Here is a 23946-nt window from a genome sequence, read left to right on the forward strand (position 1 = left end):
CAACAGATTTATTGCCCCAGCTTCCGGCGAACGTCCTCGACGTCCGACGGAAGGTCCGTAATTGAAGTTTATTAATGGCTCCCGAACGGGTGGCGACGGTTTATTTTTCTATTCACCATCTTTTCTTTGCCGCTGACGCTGATCGTTACTTGGCCGTTTAGACTTTCGCGCGTTCCTCGTTTTTCTCGAAACAAGCCTCAATCTCTGGCGCACTGTACCATCTCCCTCTGCACTGGCTCCCTCTCCCCCCCCCCCCGTCCCCTTTGACGCTGATTTATCTATTTCCCGAGCGGATTGCGCCCGATTCTACTGCCTCACATACAAGACCCAAGAAACAAAACCATAAGAAGAGAAAAATGGCACGACGGTAAAAAGTGACATAGTTGTTTAAAGGTATTTTGATGCGGTTCTGGCTTTTCTATGGGGTTGTAATAACTTTTGTCAAATGGAGAGGACATTTCGTATCTTTGTTCGGTTTTGAGTGCAATTCTTTAGACATCTTAATTTGAGGAGCGGGAAACTTTACTACTATATTTGTTTGCGAACACATGTAGGTAAAAGCTTCGCTGGTTTAGCTAACCTAACCTGACTGCGAGGAACGCCACTAGCCGAGAGAAAAAAAAAATCTCCATTCGAAACGCTGGTGCGAAACTCGCAGAGCACGAAACCTGAAACTCGTCGAAACACCGAAATAAACCTCATTCGCATGCCGAACGAATGTACACGATGGGAGAGCTACACACAAAAATTAGGAATAATGCAAAATTTGGTTCACGATGCTAACAAGTTGCGCGGTTTAGTTTCAACCAGGTTAACGACAGGAAATCCCTGAACTCTCTGCATCTAACGCAATGTTCGTGCGACGTCAGCGCCCTCTCGTACGTTGCTTTGCCCTCATTAGAGGACACTGCAAGAGAACTCGCGCAGAGTAAAATGGGCTTCGCGTCTTTCGAGCCTAGACTCTGATTCGGCAGCAGACAAATGAGAGATAATCACCAGTGGAGCCGGCTGTACGAGTTTGGGATCTCGCTCTGAAACTTTTAATCGCCAACAGGACGTCGATGTCGTGCGCCAGGGTTTAAGCGCACCGGATGGCTGTCATGGCGTGGGGTGGGATTACAGACAACCAAATCTTCACTCTGGAGATTTCGAAAACATTTATTCACTTATTTTTGGTGCTGTCGAACTGCGAAGTTCCAGCCGGCTCAAAATGGTAAAGCGCTCCTGATTAAAGCGTCTTTCCGCATTCATGATTATAACTTTAACAGGAATTTAGTTTGTCTTTGCTTATTTCACATAAGCAATACATGCGATATCTGGATGCGTAACTGTTATGCCGCTCAGTTGAGAGATAATGTTTAAAAGCGAGCAACATCTGCTTTGCGTGCTGCCTTTGAAGATCTATTCAAGCGAAGCGCGTTATGAGTTACACAGTTCGGTGGCGGTGTTGTCGTACGCCGAAAACACAGCGCCGGTGCCGGAACCAATATCAATAAGTGCGGCCCTTTGTATGCGCCGTTTTCCAATAAGTGATGCTCTCTCTATTAATGGGCTTATCGGTGATCCGGCGTTTCAAACATGTCAATCTGATCTTTTATCGAGCTCACTGGCCATTTGACGTTGCCGCATTTCATTATTGTCTGGATATGAAAGCATGACGTCACGTTCCGGCACCGGCGTCGGAACGCGAGTCAAGGCAGCTGCGTAGGCGCACCCTCACGCCACGCCCGAGACCATTCAGAGCCGTGTCGCTTCTGCCTGGGATATACATAAAGACAGAAAGGAAAAAAAGAAGCAAAGAAAAGTATTACGCCACGCAGTCAGAATCCCTGACGCAATTTACCAAGGCACTCGAGTTTCTTATCTATAACCAGAAACACAAAAGTGCGTCTCTGCGGTAAAGTCTTCTATTTGAAACACCACTTCTTGAAACATATCTGCAAAGTGAGGGTGCGTTAGTGGACCGGTGGCGAGTAAAGCAGTAAGGAGTACAGATTTTGCTGTGGGAAACAGCGGCGCACAGTGCACTCTTCGCTCCTCTCCAGGTTCCACGTTAGTAGAGCTGAAACACTGTTCCCTAAATGCTTCGCCCATCCCCAGTTTTTTATGTCTATTTCTTTTTTTATTTAAACACGTAAGTGTTTTATACCGAGTTCCACCAACATTTTACTGAAGTATTCCCATCACGTGAATACGTCCGTAAAATACGGATGACGAAGAAAAAGCAGAAGAAAAAGATTTCGTTTATTTGTGTGACCTGGGAGCCGAACCCGCGACCTCACGCTCCGCGACGATAGGTGTCCGGCGCTCTACCCATTGCACTACCGACGCTCATTCATGAGGCTTCACAAACGCGCCTTATAACTCTCGCACATTCTCCCTTGCACAGTGACGTTAGTTGGCGTGGGGCGGTGTCGCCGTTTGGGATCGGGAAGTGAAGCACTGCGTTATGACCCTGACAAGCGCGGACAGTGAGCGCTTCGTTAGTATCAGCTTTCGGTGCAGCGCGAAACACGCCAGCGGCACCCGGAACGATTTTCCACGTTGACGACCTAAGCTACGAACTCTGCCTCTCGCGTTCCTGAAGCGCTCGGTAGCGTAGGCATATGAGCACAGGCGTATAGTTACCCTATTGCTGGGGAGCGCGCATCTTGGCGTTTCTCTTCTCAAATGACGACGCTTTGAATGAGGGTATGTCGAGTAGCAGTGCTATGTGCTTGTTGATGCCATATTTGCGCGGGATTCAGCATATGCTGTGTCCAGGTGTATGTTAACTACTTCAGCTACCACAAGGGTTAAATCATTATCTTTGACGTTAGTCGTTGGGATGGAGATGTGCCACTAGGCGTCAACGTGGGTGCATTCACGTCAAACGCCTCTGTAGCTGCCAAACCCCAATAGACTTTGTGCAAGCTCTCCTACGTCAATGTACAATAAACAATCAACTATACTGCTGTGAAGACACGGTTCACTTTCGCGTTATACCGATTCCTGTGACGAAGGGATCAAACATGCTTTTTTTTCCATTTGGCAGGAGGTCTGTTCGAGACCAAGGAGGATGCCATCTTGTTCCAAGCAGCCGTAGACGTCATCAATGAAGATTCAAGTATAAACATGGAGCCCGACTTGGTTCCGCTTGTCGAGCTGCTGCCGGAAGACGACAGCTACGAAGCGGTCAGGGACAGTGAGTACGCACCCTTTGCGTTGACTTAGAGTCTATAGGAAGCGCGTGGATTCGGAGAAAAATAAAATATTGTGTCTGCAATGCAGATAACATATTTGACAAAATTATGCACTTATATGCGTGCGCAAAACTCTCCAATGGGGGGGGGGGGGTGAGAAACAGGACTGGCTAAGCAAAGGTGTGGGGGGGGGGGACTTGACGCCCCTCTTAGACGAATAGGGGAGGTGGGAGGCGGAGAGCCATATTGTTAAGGGGGACTTCAACGGGAGCCCGTGTTAGATGTGTCTGTTTCTAACATAACTCGCTTAAACCTAACTCTACTCGGACATGACAAAATTTAACCAATAAGACTTACGTTATACGGAGTAGGTGCAGAGCAAGAAAGGTACACAAGAGGATGCACGTGCGTCTCTTGGTATCCTGATCTATTATTAATAATAATAATAATAATATTGTTGTTGTCGTTAATTGCGAGCCTCTATAGCAACTGAAGTTGGGCGTCCTCTGTTCAACAGCGTGCCGGCTCCTGCTGCGGGGTGTGGGAGCCGTCTTCGGTCCCATGTCGTCGGTGAGCGGCGAGCACGTGAGTGACGTGTGCAACAGCCTGAACGTGCCGCACCTGGAGACCCGCTGGGACCCGGCTCAGGAGGCGTACGACGACTCTCTGAACCTGTTCCCGGACCCCGCCGTACTGGCCGAAGCGTACGTCGCCCTGATGAGCCACTGGCAGTGGCGTTCAGTGGCCATCGTTTACGAGGAGGACGAAGGTACGAGTGTACTTGTCGGGCTCTTCCACGTACGTCCGTAGAGCTTTTGTTTCAACTAGTGGTGAGGCACACCGGTACTTTTATGGCTTGAAAAAAAAATATATATATATAATAAAAACTATGGAGACTGAGAAACGCACATTGACGTGGCGGGCGCCAACTTCTTCCTCCAGTGGCACAAAACCCCTCCCCCTCCGATTGGTTGAGTCCGACACAAAATAAGGTTCACGGCAATGGATTCAACAAATTACAGGCGGTTCCACGCCTGTGCCATCTGACTAAACAGCGGAACTGGCAAGCTAGCGCCTTTACCTAGCGAACACAGATCCTTTTTTGATCATATTATTCTTCTTTCTCTTATGCTTCTGTCTTTCTTCACCTCTTGCCATCTTCTTCTTCTGTCTTGTTTCTTTCATCTCTATTTCTTTCCTTATCTCTTTATATATTGCACTCTCTTCTCATTTCCCTTCTTCTCAGCCTCACATCACTCCTTCTTATCCTCACTTCCCTTTCTCTCTGCTTGCTACGCTATACTTTACATGCTTGTGCAATTGTATACCCTCTTACTTCCTCCTTTTCCTTCTCCTCACCTTAGCGCCAGTCCTCCTCACGCTCACCTCCCTTTCTCATCCACTTGCTGAACTATACTATACAAGGCTATGCGATGCTTTACCCTCCCTCTCCTCCTTTCCATCCACCTCACCCTCACTTCCTTTTCCCACCCCCTTGCTGCACTATAGTACGCACGGATACGATATGCTAGGAGGTGCTTGGCACATACTAAACTATAATATGCAGAGCTATGCAATATTCCTGCGCTCCCTCACATCACTCCTCTTCGCACTCACTTCTCTTTTTCCCCCCCATTGCTATACTGTACTATACAATGCATTGATATCTAGCATCTAGCATAGCATGGCTATGCTATGCTAGAAGTTGCTTGGCACATACCCGCTTTCAATGGCGCATATCCGCCCGAGTTTTTGTGTCCTACGCCGGAATAACCCCAAGCTTAAACAGCTCCGAGGATAAAAATAAAAAATCAGCGATGATGAGCTTTTCACACCGAACTGCCTTTGCTCCCCGACTTTCCAGGGGTAAAGGTGGTAAATATTTGTCAGAATGCAACATGAGGGGTCTTCGGCCGCCATTATTGTCAAACCTCCATGGGCATATTCATACAGTTTAAGCAATGACTGAATAAAGGTGTAGAGCAGACTTGGCACCCACATGCCACTGTAGGATCCCGAAGAGAACAATCATGGACAACCAGTTTATGTATAACTCTTATTCCCAACCTTCCACTACCCCTCCCCTCTCACTCCTTCTCGGCATGTACATTATTCACCATGCCAAGAACATTGATCCGCCGGTGTTAGAGCCTAAGGAGTTGCACCATTCAGCTTGAGGATGCCTGTTCGACTCCTATCCGCGGAGGTCACATCTCGATGAGGACCGAATAAAAACATAAGAGCCGTGTAATGCTTATATTTAGGTGCGAGACATAGAAGTACCCCCCCCACACACACACAAACACACACTACGACGTGCATTGCAACAATCCTGCCGTAGTTTTACCACGGAAAACTCTATAATTTAATTTTAAGCACCTGAGTCGCCCCCCCCCCAAAAAAAAAAAAAAAAACAGAAAGGGGTGAAGCATGTATGGAAGGGTCTTTCAGCTCCACTAACGTGGAACCTGGGGAGGGGCGAAGCATGCAGTGTGCGCCGGTTTTTGCCGCAGCAAAATCTTTACTCTTTACTGCTTTACTCGCCACCGGTCCACTAACGCGTCATCACTTTGTAGATATGTTTCAAGAAGCGGTGTTTCAAATAGATGACTTCACCGTAGATGTGCACGTTTTGTCTCTGGTTTTAGATGTGAAACTTGAGCGCCTTGGTAAATTTCGTCAGGGATTCTGGCACCGCTGCTAAGCCAAACATAATGTTTCAGGCAGTAACGACGAACCTTTAACTCATGATGTGCCTATTATGGGCCGGTGGCGAGCAGTGGGATTTAACCAATTATTGTGGCGCATATACCCGTTTATGATGAACCGTGACGACGACATGACACGCCTGCAAGGCGAGACCTTATAAGGCGCTTCGCCCCTGAAACAGGGCAGCACCGAAATCCCCGCCCGTGGTAGTATTCTGATTCTTTCACACAAGTTGCCATCTGAATGTGGCAGCCATCGCAAACTTGCGTTCAACAGCAGAATGTCGAAGCCGTCAATCCAACTCGGCGGATCGCTATTCGAGTCCGATGCTCAGAGAAGTTTTCGACTAACGCTTTCCTATGGCCCGCACGCCTGTGGAGGCAGAACCCGATTCAAAAGCTGCTTTCGGCGCTTTCAACTCGAGCAACGCAACTCGAGGCCTCTTTTAACCCATGCGCGCGTTACGCAAGTGCATCGACGCGAACTCGTGCGCGAGAAGGCGCGACCAAAGTAGTCGAGGCTTATCGGCGCGTTTGCTGAACGTATGTTTCTGGTCTGTCGCAGAGTGGAAAGCTTCTTTATTTTTATTTTTGAGGGGGTGGAAGGGTGTCTTTGGAGCTGATGGTTTTCAACTAGCCGACATGGTTTGTGCGAGGTATACCCAACTGGTATCTCTTTTAAGAGTCCGTCTTGGAGAAGGAAAAGCAAGAAATTCACCGGGTCCTTAAGAATTTGCCTAAGACGACTTGAAGGTGAAATACATCTTTTCCTTCTCGCTGACTTTTTCTTCTCATTAATTCAGAAGAAAAAGAAGGTGTATTTCACCTTCACGTCATCTTAGCCAAATTTGTAAGGTGCCGCGTAAACTTATTGATCAGCCAACTCCCCCCCTCCCCTCCCGAAAGCTTGCTTCAACCAACGTGGTTTTGCACTGCCTCCGAGATCGGCCCACCTTTGACCAAGCGACGCTGTCATGTGATGATCTCATCACGTGACGTCATAGTCATGTCATGACATCAGGCGTTTTAACGGTATTTGGCGTCATAATTACGTGGTAAGGTGACGTCCTCACATGATTTCTTGCATCACTCGTGTTGATGCAGACGGTCACTTAAGCGCCTAAGGCTTTCGCAACAACAACAAAAAAAAATCCATAATCCATAAGTTGTGCTTCGTCAGAACGAATAATGAGACCATATTTTGCTTTGAAGCGTTGGCTGCGCTTCAAAGCGTTTGAAGCGTTGGCTGCGCTGAAAAGAAAACAGATACCCAGGAAAGAGTAGTGGGTAAAGGGAAGGGCTTTTTAGACAGCCATAAGAGGCAATAAAACGGACAGACTCGCCCTGACAGAGTACGCCGTCCTCCAGTTAAAACCATGCGCGCTGCCCATGAGGTTAGGCGGATCGAAAACCCGCCTGGTTGAAAGACATTTCTTCGTTTGAGGTTATTAAATGCGAAGCATTTCTTAGCGAACTTCTGCCACTTTGAGCATATCTATCTATCTATCTAGCCGCCTACGACTTTGTGCTCTCCTGGCCGTTTCGTTAATCGGATGTATACCAAAATTGGTGTGTCATAACATGGCCTTATTACAAACATCACTCGCAGGTCATATCACGAAAATCATGACACGCATGTCATGAACAGCATGATTTACATTCCACGGCCTTTGGCCTCTTGCGGCCGTTCCGTTAATTTCATATATACCAAAATTGGTACGGCGTGACAAGAGTTCATGACAAACATAATCACAGGTTCTAACATGCAAATCATGAAGCGCATGTCATGTGCAGCATGATTTACATGACATGTTCTCGTCGGCGCTCGCGGCCGTTTAAATGAAGGGATATATACGAAAACTAGTATGGCGAGACATTTCTGTATGACGAACATAACTGACACGTGGTTACATGAAAATCTTGATATGCATGTCATGTACGACATTATTTACATGCCACGCTCATGGCGCACTCGCGGTCGTTTCGAAAGATTGATATACACCAAAATTGGTATTGCGCGATGGGAGTGTATGAAGAACATGAATAACAGTTGGTAAGATGAAAACCATGACATGCATGTCATGTATGTCATGATTTACATGCCGCGCTCATGATGCATTCGCGGCCGCTTCGCTAGCTTGATGTACACCAAAATTGGTATTGCGCGAAGCGACTGTATGACGAACGTAAATGAGACGTGGTAACATGACAATCATGACATACATGACATGCACGACATGATTTACATGCCATGCTCATGACGTACTCGTGGTCGTTTTGCTTGCTTGATATACACCAAAATTGGTAATGCGCGACGCGACTGCATGACGAACGTAAATGAGAGGTGTTAACATGGAAATCATGACATGCAGGTCATGTACGACATGATTTAGAAGACACACTCATGATACATTCGCGGCCGTTTTCCTAGCTTGATATATATTAAAATTGATATTGCGCGACGCGACTGTGTGGTAACATGAAAACCGTTACATGATGTCATGTATGCCATGATTTACATGCCGCGCTCATGGTGCATTCGTGGCCGTTTCGCTAGCTTCATATACACCAAAATTGGTATTGCGCGACGCGACTGTATGACGAACGTAAATGAAAGGCGGTAACATGAAAATCATGACATCTACGACATGATTTACATGCCATGCTCATGGCGCACTCGTGGCCATTTTGCTAGATTGATATGCACCAAAATTGGTATTGCGCGATGTGACTGTAGGAAGAATATGAATAACAGGTGGTAACATGAAAACCATGACATGCATGTCATGTATGTCATGATTTACATGCCACGCTCATGGTACATTCGCGGCCGTTTCGCTAGCTTGATATACACCAAAACTGGTATTGCGCGATGTGACTGTATGATGAACATTAGTGACAGAACATGATAAACCATGATATGCATGTCATGTATGGCATTATTTACATGCTCTACTCATGGTGCACTCGCGGCTATTTCGCTCGTTTGATATACACCAAAATTGGTATTGCACGATATGACTGTATGACGAACACAAATAAGAGGTCTTAACATGCGAATCATGTTATGCATGTCATGTACGGTATGATTTACATGCCACTGTCATGGTGTGCTTCCGGAACTGGATATATACCAAAATTGGTATGGCATGACATGAGTGCTCGATGAACGTAAACGACAGGCCATGCATTGTATATACTAGAATATGCGTTTCATTGGCATGGTGTATACTAGATTGTGCATGCATGCGCGCATGGAAAACATGCGTTATATGGTGGACTAGATGCCACGGAATGAATGATTTCGTATGGCTCAAAGACAAACAAGGCGATGTATGCAGCTCTTCGCTGGCTGCTTCGCATTACATCGATTCCCACAGTGCGTGGAATCTGCCGGATTTTTTATTCGTGGCGAACTTTTATTTTTAGTAAGACGCAGCGGTCGGCCACGCGAAGAAGATGCGGAGAATAATCTCACATTCGGGCGGTTTAGCAGTCACAAGAATGCAACTGAAAAAATAACAAATAAAAAAGACGTCGACGTTAGATTCGGCGCCTTGTAGTTTTGATATCGACGCTAAAAGGGGGCACAGGCGCCAACTGGAGAATGCTGTTTACTTAAGTATTCGGTTGTTTACTGGAAAAAGAAAGGTATTGACTTGAATTGGCTGCCGTAAGTCACATATATTGTCATGAAAGTCTAGGAAGGAAGGAAAACAGAAAAGCAGAAGGCAGGGAGGCTAACCAGAAACAATGAGCTACAAAAAATACGGGGCTAGAAAAAACGATAGGTGTATAGCTTAAGTGTTTTTCAATATAAGATTAAGGGGACATGCAGCCAAAACACTAAATCCGTTCGAATAAGGTGAACTTTAGGAACTGCAGTTGTTGCCTGGCCCAGCTTCTAGTCAAGCGGTACTTTATTCGTTTGTTTTATTTTATTTTTATTTTTTGAGCTTCACGTCTGGCTTACAAAAAATATGCTTTAGTGTAGCATGTATGGGTCGTCAGAAAAACTGATTAGCAGGTTTGTCGGCGTGGCCTACAATTTCCTCATCGACGCTTTCGCTCTGCCTACTGTATCTGTTAAGTGGCTATACTATATTAGCTAATTACGCAATCAGGTGAAATACAACAAACGGAGCCTCAGTTGCTTCAAGCGACGGCAAACATCATGCACCTTGGTTCCGTTTAGCTACATCGCACGCTAATTTTCCTTTATTGTGGCACAGATTGCGTGCAGCGCTTGATATATGCATGCGCAGTTGTATCGAGTTCACCTGTGTTTCATGAAACGCAAGGTAATATAACTTGAAATAAAGTGCACCTCTACAATTACCCCGACTACATAAAAATACCTTACAATAGCCGGCCTCAGTTGCCAGTACACAATATAAGCATGCTGTATCAATGCGTTCTAAGAGTTATGACATCGTCATCATAAACTGAACACCAATTATCACCCGTCAGAGTTAGAAGTAAGTTGGCCGTACAACACACCGCATATAACACTTTGTGTAAGACTGGAAAAGCTTAGAAATATTTTCTTGACAATTAAATACCAATAAAGTATATATCAATTCAAACTACAGGTCGGACATTCCTTCAAACCACCCCTTGAAATTTCGAAATTGCATTCAAATTGTTTATCGGCGGCATTTCCTTATTGTGTTGCCAAACGCGCGCCGACGCGGGACGCCGGTCAATTTTCGCGTTTGATGGGGCATCTAAGGCTTTCATAATAATAATTGTTGGGGTTTAACGTCCCAAAACCACGATATGATTGTGGGAGACGCCGTAGTGGAGGGCTCTGGAAATTTCGACCACCTGGGTACACCTTTAACGTGCACCTAAATCGCATCTAACGCTTTCGCCTTAAGCATTATTTCAATAGGTTTCCTGAATTAAAAAACAAACAAAACAAAACAAAAACTTGGAGGACGCTTGAGCTTCGCCTTCAAGAGTAGAACGCGATAGCGTATTCTGGCGCGTGCGCATTGCCTTCTGAATTGTTAGCCTGGCTTCGATGCTCGGTGCCTGCCTCAAAGTGCCGGAAGGAACCGAACGACTATGCGCGTAACATTCGCGGTTTCAAACTATCCTAGAATGCTTACTACGCCACTACGCCATAATTCTTCCGTTTGCGAATCAACGACGAGCCCTCTACGCGCCCGTAAGGCAAAAGCGAACCTAGGCAGCTGCTCACTTTGTTGATAATTTTGCAGCTGATGATGATTAAATATGTGTGAGTGCTTTGTAATGATTGGGTCCTTAGAACACCCACTCGTTGTGCAATTCACATGTTTTGACGCCTGGCGCGATTCTACGCTTCTGTCACAGAATATTACATGCGTTAAGGAGACTCCTTCCACTACATGACATTCATATAGTGTTTTATTCCGAAGCAGCTTCAAGGAATAGCGCGGCTCTGCGTTAGAACACCTGCTTTCCACGCAGACAGCGTGGGTTTGATTCTCACTCGAACCTAATATTTGTTTATTAATTTTATTTGCATCTTTTTCGTTTTTTCGGTCATGGACAAGTCGATGATTTTTCGCTCGCAATCAAAGACGCCGACATCTTCGCCGACACTGACGCCGACGCCAGAATGTCTACGAAACGAGGTTTTTAACGCTATCGCGGTAAAATGTATGATTACCGCTGGTACCGGCGCATATAGCAGCCGTTTGCTAACACTAAATGCTATGTGAAGGTATGAAGTTCCGGCGTTCTGATTGTTTAAAAGTACTGTGCTTTGCAAACTATTCATGACACTTGATGCCAAGCGTGTAAGAGTGCTATCCTTGTGGTAGCCCTGTCTTCGTTGTTCAAGTATATATTCGTATGACTTATAATAATAAATCGCACATAGGCTAAGGTATGAAACGCACTCCCTTCTACAATCTTTCTTCGAGGTTTTCCGGATATTGTTCTGGGAATTGTGTTACATCTAATTTCTGGTTGTTTTTGTTGTGCCGCAATTGAAAGATGTTTTTTCCTTATTCTCGTTCTTCCTACTTTATATGTAGATCATCTTTAATGAGCGAAATTATAACACTGTGCCCTTATTTTAACATAGACTTTACGGATAAGGTGTTTAGGAAGTTAAGAATCTTTCGCAAGAAGCGTTTCTTAATTGCTGCGCCACTAGTCTTGAATATATTGAATGCATACCGCTGAAAAAGTGAAGGCTTTCAGAAACGAAACAAATACCCAGAAGATCATAGCATTCAGTATGCTTCAGTGTGGACCGCTGCATGCGCCTATAGCATTCAAACCCAGGGTGCAGAGGAGCGTTATGAGGGAGAAAAGAAAAATAGTGCGTGTTATCTAAGCCGTTTTCGGCCGTCAGATCGAAGCAAGATGAGATTTACGAAATTACGTAAACGCTTTTTTCCTCAGCATGTGGGCACAGGAGACTCGGCCAAACGAAAGCGCTTTCCGACATCGCAATTTTGTTACCGAGGTGTTCCTTACGCAATTCTTCTCATGTTTACGCAATAAGTTGTTTCAGCGTTTACAGCTGAAAGGTACTTTTCAGCTGATCCGCCACGTGGCCACGCAACCGACGACACGCGGCCACGGTTGCATGCTCTACAAGTATAGCGGTAGCAACTGAAAAACCAAGCACGTCCCCCCCTCCCCTCCCATTCAACACCTTCTGAGACCAGCACTTTTATCTTTCATCTTTCAGCTACGAAAAAAAAAAGGCAGACGTTAAGCCGGAGGCTTGAAAAGATAAAGGACAGAGAGTGTCGCTGGCTGCAGCGAAACCCGGTGTTCACGAGTTTTTCAGCTTGCAGTTACGGTAGCTCAGTGATTGTGACGTGTTTGTGATGATATCGAGGTCAAGGGGTCGACTTGCGTTACCGCGCAGGCCGCGTTTCGATGGTGGCGAGAAGCAAAGAGATGTTCTGATAGCTATACACTCTGATGGGCTTTAAAGAAGACCAGGTGAACTCTCTTTCTGATACTGCTAAGCTGTCGGAACGATAAAAAATATTCTTATATCGGATGTTGTCCATGACCTGAGGCTCTGCGAGCTCACAAAACAACAGGGACATTGTTACGATTTCCGAGCTCAGCAGGCGTCAAAGAAAGATTGGGGGCGCTGTGGGCAGACCCAGATACCCGCACTGCTGGGTCCTCCCTACTTCTCTCCTTCCCTCTGTTTTTGTTGTTTCTTTATATTGATCTACTTAACCGCTTTCAACTAATCCGCGCTTATATTTGCAGGGTAACAAACCATATACTTGTTCTATTTAACGTTCCTATCTGTCTTTTCTCCCATCTTTCTGTCAATTTTTTTCTGAACGTTCAATCAATCAATCAATCAATCAATCAATCAATCAATCAATCAATCAATCAATCAATCAATCAATCAATCAATCAATCAATCAATCAATCAATCAATCAATCAATCAATCAATCAATCAATCAATAAAAAACTCACAGTTAAGGTTCCCTATGCATCCGCCTAAGACGACTCGAAGGCGGAAGTCATCTTCTTTTTCTTCTCAATCGATGTATTGAGCCTCCCCCGCCCCTCTCCGAAAGTTTCCTGCCCCTAAGGTGGTTTTGCACAGCCTTCGTGATCGGAGGCATTGCAATTCCTTCTCCTCACCCAGTTTTGCCCTGCCTCCGTGATTGGCAGACTTTTGAGCAAGCGATGACGTAAAGTGGTGGCGTCATCGCGCGACCTCACTTTATATGACGTCACTATGATGTCATGACGTTACAAATTTTAGCGGCCTGTGACGTCATGGTGAGGTCATCACACGGTGATGATTTTCGCATCCCTCGTGTTGACGCCGCCGTCACCGATGATCAATTTTTGCATTTGGTGAGGCATCCAAGGCGTTCATCCTAATAAACTAACCAGCTACTATCTCTCCAACCATTTCTGTTTTGCCCGCCTCACGGATGTTCATTTTAACTCCCCCTTCTCCTCCTCTCTCTCTATCAGAGGTAGCCGAGATGAAGGGCCTGCTCGAGGAGCTGCGCGAGGCGGACATCGACGCCGACCACTACGCGCGCAACTCGACGGACTCGTTCCGCGACGTGCTCAAGCGCGTTCGCGAGGACGGCCACACGCACATATTCGTCGCCATCGAGGAGGAGGACACCGAACCTTTCCTCATGCAGGCTATGCAGATCGAGATGCTCAACGACGAGTACAGCTACCTTTTTCGCTCCCTGGTGAGCCGCTCATAAACCAACCTATAGCATTAACCAATTCTAATCAAGCCCACAAACAATTAACCCAAGCAAATGCACAATCGACATCTATAGTCAAGAGTTCGACGAAAGTTCGTCTGGTCAGCTAACATGATGAAGATGAAGATGCGGTCGCTGAACGAGTCAAGGTGAAAACACAGAGACGTTTCGGGACCCGTACGGGTTCCTTGATCTAAGAGAAGAAAACGGGAGAGAGGAAAGACAGGGATGTTAACCAGTTTGGCATAACCGGTATGCTACCCTGTACAGGGGGAAGGGATGGGGGAGATCGAAAGAAGAGTAAAGAAAGAGAGAAAGAGAGGGGAACACACGCGCACACACATAACGTCACAGCGCAGAGCGGCAGTCTTTTGCGGTATGCGGCATCATTAAAAAGTCTACAGCCGCTCGTGTAAGCCTGTTGTCCTTAGGAATTTGAGCAATGCCTTGGTTGCTTGAACTTGTCGATGACTTCTCAGGATGACATTGGAGAATCGTGTCTAGTGTCAACGGTCTGCTAGTGAAGACTGAGCGAGAGCGAATACTGAGGGATCGTCTCTGCGCAGTCGTAGCGAGGGACAGTCGCAGAAGATATGCTTGCAAGGTCTCCTCGGTGCCACAGGCGTCGCAAAGAGCGTTGTCGGCCATCCCTATTCGAAACGAATATGACTTCGTGAAAGCCACTCTTAGCCACAAGCGGCATAGCAGAGTGGCCTCTCTTCGGCGGAGTCCAGATGGTAGTTGAAGTCGCCACAACTCGCTGAGGTGGTGTTGTCGATAGTTTTGGCTTCTTGAGGCATTCAGTATTGAGTGCGAAATATTCTTTGCCATCCTTTGAAGCATGGCAGCAGCATCAGACCTTGAAAGGGGTATAGCCTCTTCCTTGTCGCCTTGCAAAGCTGACCGAGCAGCATTATCGGCATGTTCGTTGCCAAGCACGCCGCAGTGACTTGGCAACCATTGAAATGTCACTTGGTGTCCCTTCTCGAGTGACGTATGAATGAGGTGTCTTATCTCGAAGACCAGTTGTTCATAAGGTCCACGCCACAGGGCTGACAAGAGAGATTGTAGGGATGCTTTGGAGTCGCTAAAAATTGACCGTCGCTGCGGTTGTTCGCGATTGATAACACAAAGTGCAGCGCGAAGAGCTGTCAGTTCAGCAGCCGTTGATGTTGTTGGGTGGTCGGTCTTAAAGCTAACTGTTACACCTTTCGCTGGGACAACTACTGCTCCGGACGAATCACGGATGGTCGTTGAGCCGTCGGTGTAAATATGTATGTGGTCGGTGTATTTGTCGTGCAGTAGAAGCAGAGATAGCTGTTTCAGGACAGGCGATGACAAATCAGATTTTTTCTTGATTCCTGGTACACTGAGGTGCACTGCAGGACGAACCAAACACCAAGGTGGAATCGGTGGTTTGGATGCGGGGCTGAAGCCTGACGGTAGGTTGGCGGAGTAACTCCGGATTGTTGCGCAGTATGATGCTAGCGGTCTTTCTGAGGGCAGTGTTGCCAGGTGGTGGTTAGGAGCTCGAGCAAAATGCCTGATGTGAGCTCTCAGGGCTTCTAACGAAATGTGCGTTTGTATCGGTAGATCCTTGGCAATGGCAATAGTCGCCTCTGTTGGCGCACATTTGGGCAGGCCTAGGCAAACTCTGAGTGCCTGAGCTTGTGTAGCCTGTAGAACGCGAAGATTTGTCTTGCAGGTGTTGGTTAGTACAGGCAGACTATATCTCAGAAACCCAAGAAAGAGTGCTCTGTATAATTCCAACATTGCATCTACTGACATGCCCCAGTTTTTCCCTCCCAGGAACTTGAGCAGCTGGGCAATGGCCGTCAGGCGCTTCTTCAAATAGGCCACGTGTGGGCTCCAATTCAGGTTTCTGTCAATAATTATGCCGAGAAATTTGTGGGTTCTGGCATAAGCAATCGACTGCCCGTCAATAGAAATGGCATATGGTGTCATTGGTTTGCGCGTGAACGCCACCAATGCACATTTCTCCGGGGATATTCTGAGGCCTTGTTTGCTAAGGTAGTGCGCTGTCAATGTTGCAGCCTTTTGAAGTCTCGCACGTATTTGAAGTCGTGTAACAGCTGAGGTCCAGATACATATGTCGTCTGCGTATATAGATACCTTGATCGTACTTGGCAGGGATTCGACAAGTTGAATGAGGGCGAGATTGAATAGTATGGGACTGAGTACTCCGCCTTGAGGAACGCCTCGGCAGGTATAGCGTACTGTGGTGGGGCCGTCTTCGGTGGACACAAAGAATGACCTTGCAGACAGGTAGCTACCAATCCATTGAAGAACTCGACCACCAAGGCCAACCACCTCAAGTGCATCGATAATAGCCTCGTGTAGAACATTATCATAGGCGCCTTTCACATCCAAAAACAACGCTGCAGATAGTCGCTTACGTGATCTCTGCTGTTGAACGTACGTAACGAGATCAAGAACATTGTCTATGCATGAGCGATCACGTCGGAAACCAGCCATGGAGTTTGGATAGATCTTGTAGTGTTCGAGATACCACTCCAGGCGGCCATATATCATTCGTTCCATTATCTTCCCCACGCAGCTGGCCAATGCAATAGGGCGATACGAGGCAAGTTTAAGTGGGGACTTGCCTTGCTTCAGGAGTGGTACTAATCGGCTTGTCTTCCATTCGTCGGGAACGTTGCCCTCTTGCCACGAGTTGTTGTAGAGTCGCAGTAGTTCTCCCCGTGCGGCCTCACCAAGATTGCACAAGGCTCGGTACGATATGCCATCTGGCCCCGGAGATGAAGAACGCCTGCATGAAGCCAGTGCTGCCTCGAGTTCCTCCATTGTAAAAGGAAGATCCATTCGGCTATCACGGGAACAGGAGATGGCACATCCGGCAACGGGATCTGGACGAACCGCTTGGTCGGCGATCCTCGCGCAAAAATCTTCTGCAACTTCGATGTCTTGTCGCTTTTGAAAAGTGCCAACGCCTTGAAGGGAAAGCGCTGTTCAGGATGACAGCGCAAACCACGCACCGTCCTCCAGATTTGAGAAAGGGGCTTGCGAGGGTCTAATGTCTGGCAAAACGTTGTCCATCGTTGAGAGGCCAATCTGTCCATACGACGCTGGATTTTCTTTTGCATTCGCCTGGCTGTCCTAAGGTCATGTATGGACTTGGCACGCCGATATCGTCGTTCCGCACGACGGCGAAGCGCTCGAAGTCGTTCCAATTCTGTATCGAAATCGTTTCGCTTAGAAGGAATCACGATCGGGCGCGTTGCGTCTTGTATTGTGCTCTTGATTGCTTGCTCTAGCCCAGTGGGCAGGCCCGCTTGGCAAACACTTTCCATATCAGACTGGAAAGTGGTCCAATTAGTCATTCTGATGGTCTTCTGTAGACAAGACTTGGAGAGCCCTTTGATGTGAAGATAGGTAGGAATGTGGTCACTTCCATGTGTCTCAATATCCGAGAACCACTTAACACATCTGGTGAAGGAGCTGGAGACGAAAGTAAGATCAAGGCAGCTGCCGTATGTCACACCTCGAAGAAATGTTGGGCTGCCATCATTCAGGAGAGAAAGGCCATGATTAGAGGCGAAACTTGCCAATCGTCGTCCTCTTGCGTTTGTGCTTGTGCTTCCCCATGCCAGATGATGCGCATTAAAATCTCCTATAATGACCCATGGAGCAGGACATACAGTCAATATATGTTCTAATCTTCGTGAATTAAAAGTACTCGAAGGCGATATATAAACGCCTATTAAAGTAAGCATGAGTTCGTTCTTTTTAACAGTCAAACACACATACTGATTGTCGTCATCAGGCGCAGTTGGCTGTAGCAAATAAGTGAGTTCACGCCGAACATAAACGATGATTTTGCTGCATGCCCCATTTGTCGAGGACATGACAGCTTCGTACCCCGATAATCTGCCAGGTTTCGATATGTTGGGCTCGCAAATGACGATGATGCGGAAACCGTTAGTGTTCACAAATTGACGAAAATCAGAAAGGCGTGATTTGAGCCCTCTCGCATTCCACTGGATGACTGACGCTGTCTTGACTTCCGATCGAAAAGAAGAGTGGTTGGTAGCCATGGCTCTACACAAGAGATTCAAGCACTGGGCTCAAAGCGTCCAGTACTTTAAGTGAACTCCGTGCAGGCGCTGTCCCCATGTCCAATAACACCTCTCGAATGGCGCCCATGAGGGAACGAAGCATAGAGATCACTTGACAATGTGCCCTAGGTACGTCATCAGCGGCGGGTGAAGTCTCCATAGGGCGCGTCACCTCCTGAGGTTCCTTGTCAAGTAAGCGGTTCGGAAGCGCAGGCCATTCCTTTGGGGAAAGATTCCTATCCGCTGGTGTCTTTGAGCTGACTGGCCCTTTCGTGGTTTCACGATATGGTGCCGCATTGGAGTGGGCGCTGTCGTTTCGAGCATGGGCCTTTTTTGAGGTCGAACGATGACGTCGCCGCCCGCGCCGACGTCGCACTGCTTCGGCAGCCTCTCTGTGGGTCGAGTTGTCTCTCGCCATTTGTTTGAGAACAGCACGCTCCTTCTTGATGCGAGGACAGTCAGCGTGAGAGCCATTACAGTTGGCGCACTTCAGAACAGTGGAGCGGCAGGTCTCTTCCGCGTGTGGTTCAGCGCACCGGGGGCACAATAAAGAGTTGGGGCACACGCCCTTGACGTGCCCTAACTTGAAGCACTGATGGCATTGAAGTGGCTTTTGTATAAATGGGCGAACAGGGTGCCGGAAATGCCCGACTTTGACGTGGGATGGTATACAGTCCCCCTTGAATATAACTTTTACACACCGTGTCTGACCAAGACGTCGCACTTGCGTGATGACGATGCCCTCATTTGCCGGTTTGATGAGGGTGGGTAGGTCCGCGTTGGGAATTGCAACATCGATGTCGTAAACCACACCGGCTATGGATGTATCGTCCATCGGGATAAAAGGACGCACTTTGATGCCGCCTAGCTCCGTGATTTGCTGAAGTTTTCCGAGCGCACTCACATGGATCACGTCTATAGCAAGGATGTTTTTCCGTGTATTGACTCTAATGTCTTTAATCTCATTGGGCACCGCACATTCTAGATAAGCGGATAGGGCTTGCCTGTTCAGCAATCGTAGGTTGCCCGATTCTTCCGGCACGAAGATGATGACGTGCGGCCAACGTTCAAGCCTTGGCTTCATAGTCGCTGTACTCGCAGGAGTTGACGGAGTCGCGTTGAAGATCTTTCTCTTCGCCCTTTTGCTCTGGACGGGGATGAAGCCGTCGTCTGATGTGTCATCTTCCGACACTGAGTACAGTTCGGTGTCCTCGGTGTCACTGAGGGAGCTTCCTCGTTTCCTTGCGGTTGACAGCAGTGATGACTTCTGGCCAGGTGGGCCTCGGGAAGGCTCCGCGTCCATGGCCGCAAGACGGGGAGCCGAGGCACCAGAAAAAACCGTAGATTTCACCGAAAACGCAGAGAGCACCGAGAGAAGCGATCAGTTATTAGAACACTTCGTCGTCGTTCTTCGATATCGCGAGAGAAGCACCGAAGGAGAATTAGCCCTCCACTGCTTCTCTGCTATTGGCCATACAGCTGCGCCAGTGAGTTCTAGACTTCGCGGCATGAACCAGCAGTTTCCGCCCATCCCACTTGGAGGGGGTGGGACTGCGCACTATGTTGCAGGCAACATGCCCTGAGGGCCAGAAGCCTCAACACGTCGTGTGGCCACATAACTGAGCTTGAATTATAGGTTAGGACATATGTGCTGCCACTGTATCTTTTCAACATACTACCTTAGTTGAGTAATTCAGACTCCTATCAAATGACAAATGAGGCTAGTGATTTTCTTTGATATATGGTAAAGGATTATCTACTGTATATGTCCTAATGATTTGAGTATAAAAAGTCAATACATGATCTAGTTAAATATTGTACGACTGGGTTTCCCGGTTCGTAGGAAAGAAATTCTTAGAATGGGGCTCAAAGACCCGAGAACACTTGCATCTATAAAAATAAATACTACCACATAAAGTGACAATGTCGGCAAACAACACGCAACAGTTACAAAGAACTATCGCGATAACGCAAATATGTTTATCCTACGTAACGCATCTTTACTGGTTTCTTATTGCAAGCGAAAGAAAAACCTTTCGGAAGGCATAAGATGCGTACACACTGGCGGAAAGCATGTCGCGGCGGCATCCCACCCGGCAAGCAGCGGCATGCTGTCCACCTTGCCGGCACCGCGAGAGTACCGAGACAAGAGCGGACATGTCCAGGCGAGCGCGCTCGCCGGCTCGCTGTCGGCTCGCGGTTTTTCCCCGACAGACTGAGAGGGGTGGCGCGGGTGAGGAGACGACGTCCGTCTGGGGAAGAAGAGGAGGCGCTTTTTTGTGGTTTGCTTGCGCGGCAGCCGGCGGCAGCGGTAAAAATAACACAGGGAGCGATTCGGTCGGCAACAGAGAATCTCTGACGCTCCGCGGGAGAAAGAGAGAAAAACGTCGTCGAGCGAGCGGTGAGCGGCGCGCGGGAGAGTTGCGCACCCCCAGTGTGTTCGCACCCATACACTCTATACAATATTACGGTAACTCTTACAAATAAGTCTTTTAGCTACTAGTGGTCTTATAAATAAGAGCACTAGTGGCTATCACAATTAGAGAAGACGAGAGCCTTTCTTTTACCCCAAGGCACCCAGTCTGCTTTCGTTCACCTGTAAAGGAACCTTTTCCTCTTACTTCTGTGTGACAGGTGAAGCACTCTTACCTGTATTTTGTCGCACGAAGGTGCTTTGGGAGACGGCCATCGTACCTCTTGAAACTGCCCAAACAAAGAAAATGAAGAGAGAAGTGAGAAAATAGAGACATATTGCAATGGAAACAATGCTACTCAAGGCCAAAAATGAAGCAGCCGATGCACCAACGCAACTAAAGTTTGAGGACGAAGAAACGGAGCGTACGCATCGCTCGGTTTTATCTTTGTTTAAAAAAAAAATATGAGATTTTTTGTAAAAGCTGGAGCTCAAACTCTTAAATAATAGGCAGCACTATGTCTGTATGTGAACAGAGCTAAAATGAAATAATGTATTTCAATAAAGCAGGCGCATCGCCTTGTGAACATTTCCAGTAGTTTTAATGTGTCGTGCACCCACATTCTTGTCCCTATGTTTCCCGGTAGAGTGTTCAGACTCAGTATGTGTTCCTCGGCGTCGTAGGGCATTTTTATCCTCACGCCTCAACGCATAAGCCTGTGCTTGACTTATATCTGGCCTAGGCTAGGCAGTACGAGAGACAGAAAGACGGAAATACGTCGGTACATCATGTACCTGTCAAAAAGAACCTCTTTTGTCTCTGGATGCGCCGAATAAAAGCATTCATTTTACAACTATATTTTGATCACATAGAACATTGTGAGGCAGCAAGCTGTCGTTGAGGTTGAAACATGCATCGATGACCACGGTGCCATCTTCTGTCCGATTTGGTTTGATCCAGGTACCGAATCTCAAATCGAAGCCTTCTCTGCTCACGCTTTCGGGTTTGGCGTGGCTGCTCAGTTAGTCGCTGTTTCGGTGGATGATCTGGGGACGTATAACCTAACGTGTGGTGTACACAACTGTCCAATGCTCAGCAGAGTGTAACCTGGCACCAAGTCAAAAGAAAACCGAGACGTCTTGGCGTGGCAGATGTGCAGGTAAATTCCAACACAGGCTCCAACAAAAACACATTGTCGTTGTAATGCAGTCTCAGTCTTTCGGCCGCTGTCAATTCATCGTCTTTGTTAGGTTATGATAACTTCTGAGCTTTGATGTCATTGTCATTGTCGGGGATGTGCAGTCTTTACCTTGTCGCATCGCATTCCCTAATATTCTGATCAACACGCAGCGGTTATTATCCTGACGTCATTCCATTGTGACCATGGCGCTATACTAATGCCTTAGTATATTGCGACGTCATCACGGTGTCTTCGTCGCCGTCATCGTTGTTGTTGTTGTTCATGATTATAATATTTGCATTATATATTTACACCTATCCGCGCGCCTGGTCAATAGTTGGATGGAAGTAGACATGACCTCACGAATATAGTTTACGAACAATATAACGCTTAAAGATCATTGTAATGAATTCATTTTCTTCACTGTTAATAATTATACTACCCATCTCAGGCAGCAAACACCGCAATTATCGTTACCAATCACAATGATTGCTTAAGAATAATTGCTGTCTACGCTACCTCCCTGTCGTGTTGGCGCCATTGTGATCGCGTCAACTACACATCATCGCCTTTATGTTTGAGATGTTCATGTTTCAGCGCTTAGACTTTATTCTAAGCTACAAGCCTTTGAAACTGTCCATATTTATCGAGCACCTTTTTATTGCAAATGTAGATAACACAATATCCGCACTGCACGAAAATGCCAAGAAAGCTACGTTTGAAGATATCGCAACAGCAAGTAGGATCTGCGTTTTGAATATTTTGAGTAGTGGATCTGCCTTCAAGAGCTTTGTTTCTCATGACACATGGAGGTTCATGAACAGAAGTCATCATTCCATCTGCCGCACTGACGATATAATGTTCATTTGTAAGGCCGCGCCCACGTGCCTCCCCCCCCCCCCCCCCCACCCCCGAGCTAAGGTGTGCTGACAAATTCCCGAGATCTGCAGGTGCGTCGGCTCGTCTCTCTCCCCCGCTCCTTCCACGGAAATGGCCGCCCGGTTTCGGCCGGTGTCAGAAAGCCGGTGGGTCCTTATGCTGACCACGAGAGCTTGGCGGCTGGACACCGACACTGCAGCTTGAGGCCCCACCGCTGGTCATTCTTATTTTGCTGTCATCTTTTATGCAAATATCCCTGTATATAAAGATGTGTCGTATAAAGTCAAGCGGTAAAGGTGTCTTCTTCCGGGTCAACGTTACGAAGACGACGGTGATCTCCATCGCGAAGCAACGGGTCCGGCGATGCTTCGCCACAAAGAACCTGTCCGAATGCTTCCCAATTTCGGATGATATTCACTTCATTATCGGATATGATCAGTAGATATGATCAGTAAAAAGAAAGGTCGAATAATCGATTTGATATGAATGAAATCAATGAAGACTTTCGTGAGGTGGACTACAACCTTCCGTGTGTAAGCGCACACTTCTGTCATCCCAATAATGCATACCGTAATCTATTACAAAGCACAAAATAAAATACTATTTTTGCTTCTAAGAGTCACATTATGGCGGCACGTTTCCCGATTCTAAATCTGCACTTGGTCAGAGCAGTCTTCCAATGTCCAGAGAGAAGATTCAATTCTCAAGCATAGAACTTCGAAGAGTCCAAACGTTCCTCTCTTTATGCAATAATTCTTAGGAGTTTTTCATGTCTACGCTTATGCTAACGGCTTTGTGGCGGCTAAACATGCTATATGTGGTAATTAGCAATTATATCAAGCTTATAGTCTACGGCGAAATAAAACGCAGTCCTTAATTCACTCAGTAGCAACACCTTCGGAACCAACGCCCTCGTTAAAAAGCGAGCCGACTGCGTGGAACACGCTCTAGCACGCGCGATCGCACACTTCGCGCAATAAAATTTACGCCCCCTTTTATGTTCCCACCTCTGTAGCGACGCTGGCAGTCAATTTATACATGTTTTTTTTTTTATTCCTTCGCACACACTGTTCGCTATGAAGGCAGCAAGTCGATTGCCGAAGGTGATGAGACCCCCAGAGTAATAGGTTGCGCAATCTACATTGCGAACAAAGAACTCCAATGGCCGCGAGTCACGTGCTTCCACTCCTTATGTCGCGTATGATTCACGTCACCGAAAACAACGAAAGCTAGGACTGGCACCTTGCGATTGCCTCTCTGTGATTACGA

At 47.1% G+C, this 23946-nt stretch overlaps 1 protein-coding gene across 1 annotated transcript in view; it reads left to right on the plus strand.

The window, feature by feature from the left end:
- The window catches only part of LOC119397582 (glutamate receptor ionotropic, kainate 1), a 121282-nt gene that overhangs the window by 28528 nt on the left and 68808 nt on the right, over positions 1–23946 (plus strand). The window contains exons 2-4 of the mRNA XM_037665007.2: positions 3035–3184; positions 3700–3951; positions 13857–14089. Of these exons, the coding sequence (XP_037520935.1) occupies positions 3035–3184; positions 3700–3951; positions 13857–14089 (635 nt within the window). The remainder of the gene's footprint in view (positions 1–3034; positions 3185–3699; positions 3952–13856; positions 14090–23946) is intronic.

This window comes from Rhipicephalus sanguineus, chromosome 6 (genome assembly GCF_013339695.2).
Source record: "Rhipicephalus sanguineus isolate Rsan-2018 chromosome 6, BIME_Rsan_1.4, whole genome shotgun sequence".
Lineage (NCBI taxonomy): Eukaryota > Metazoa > Arthropoda > Arachnida > Ixodida > Ixodidae > Rhipicephalus > Rhipicephalus sanguineus.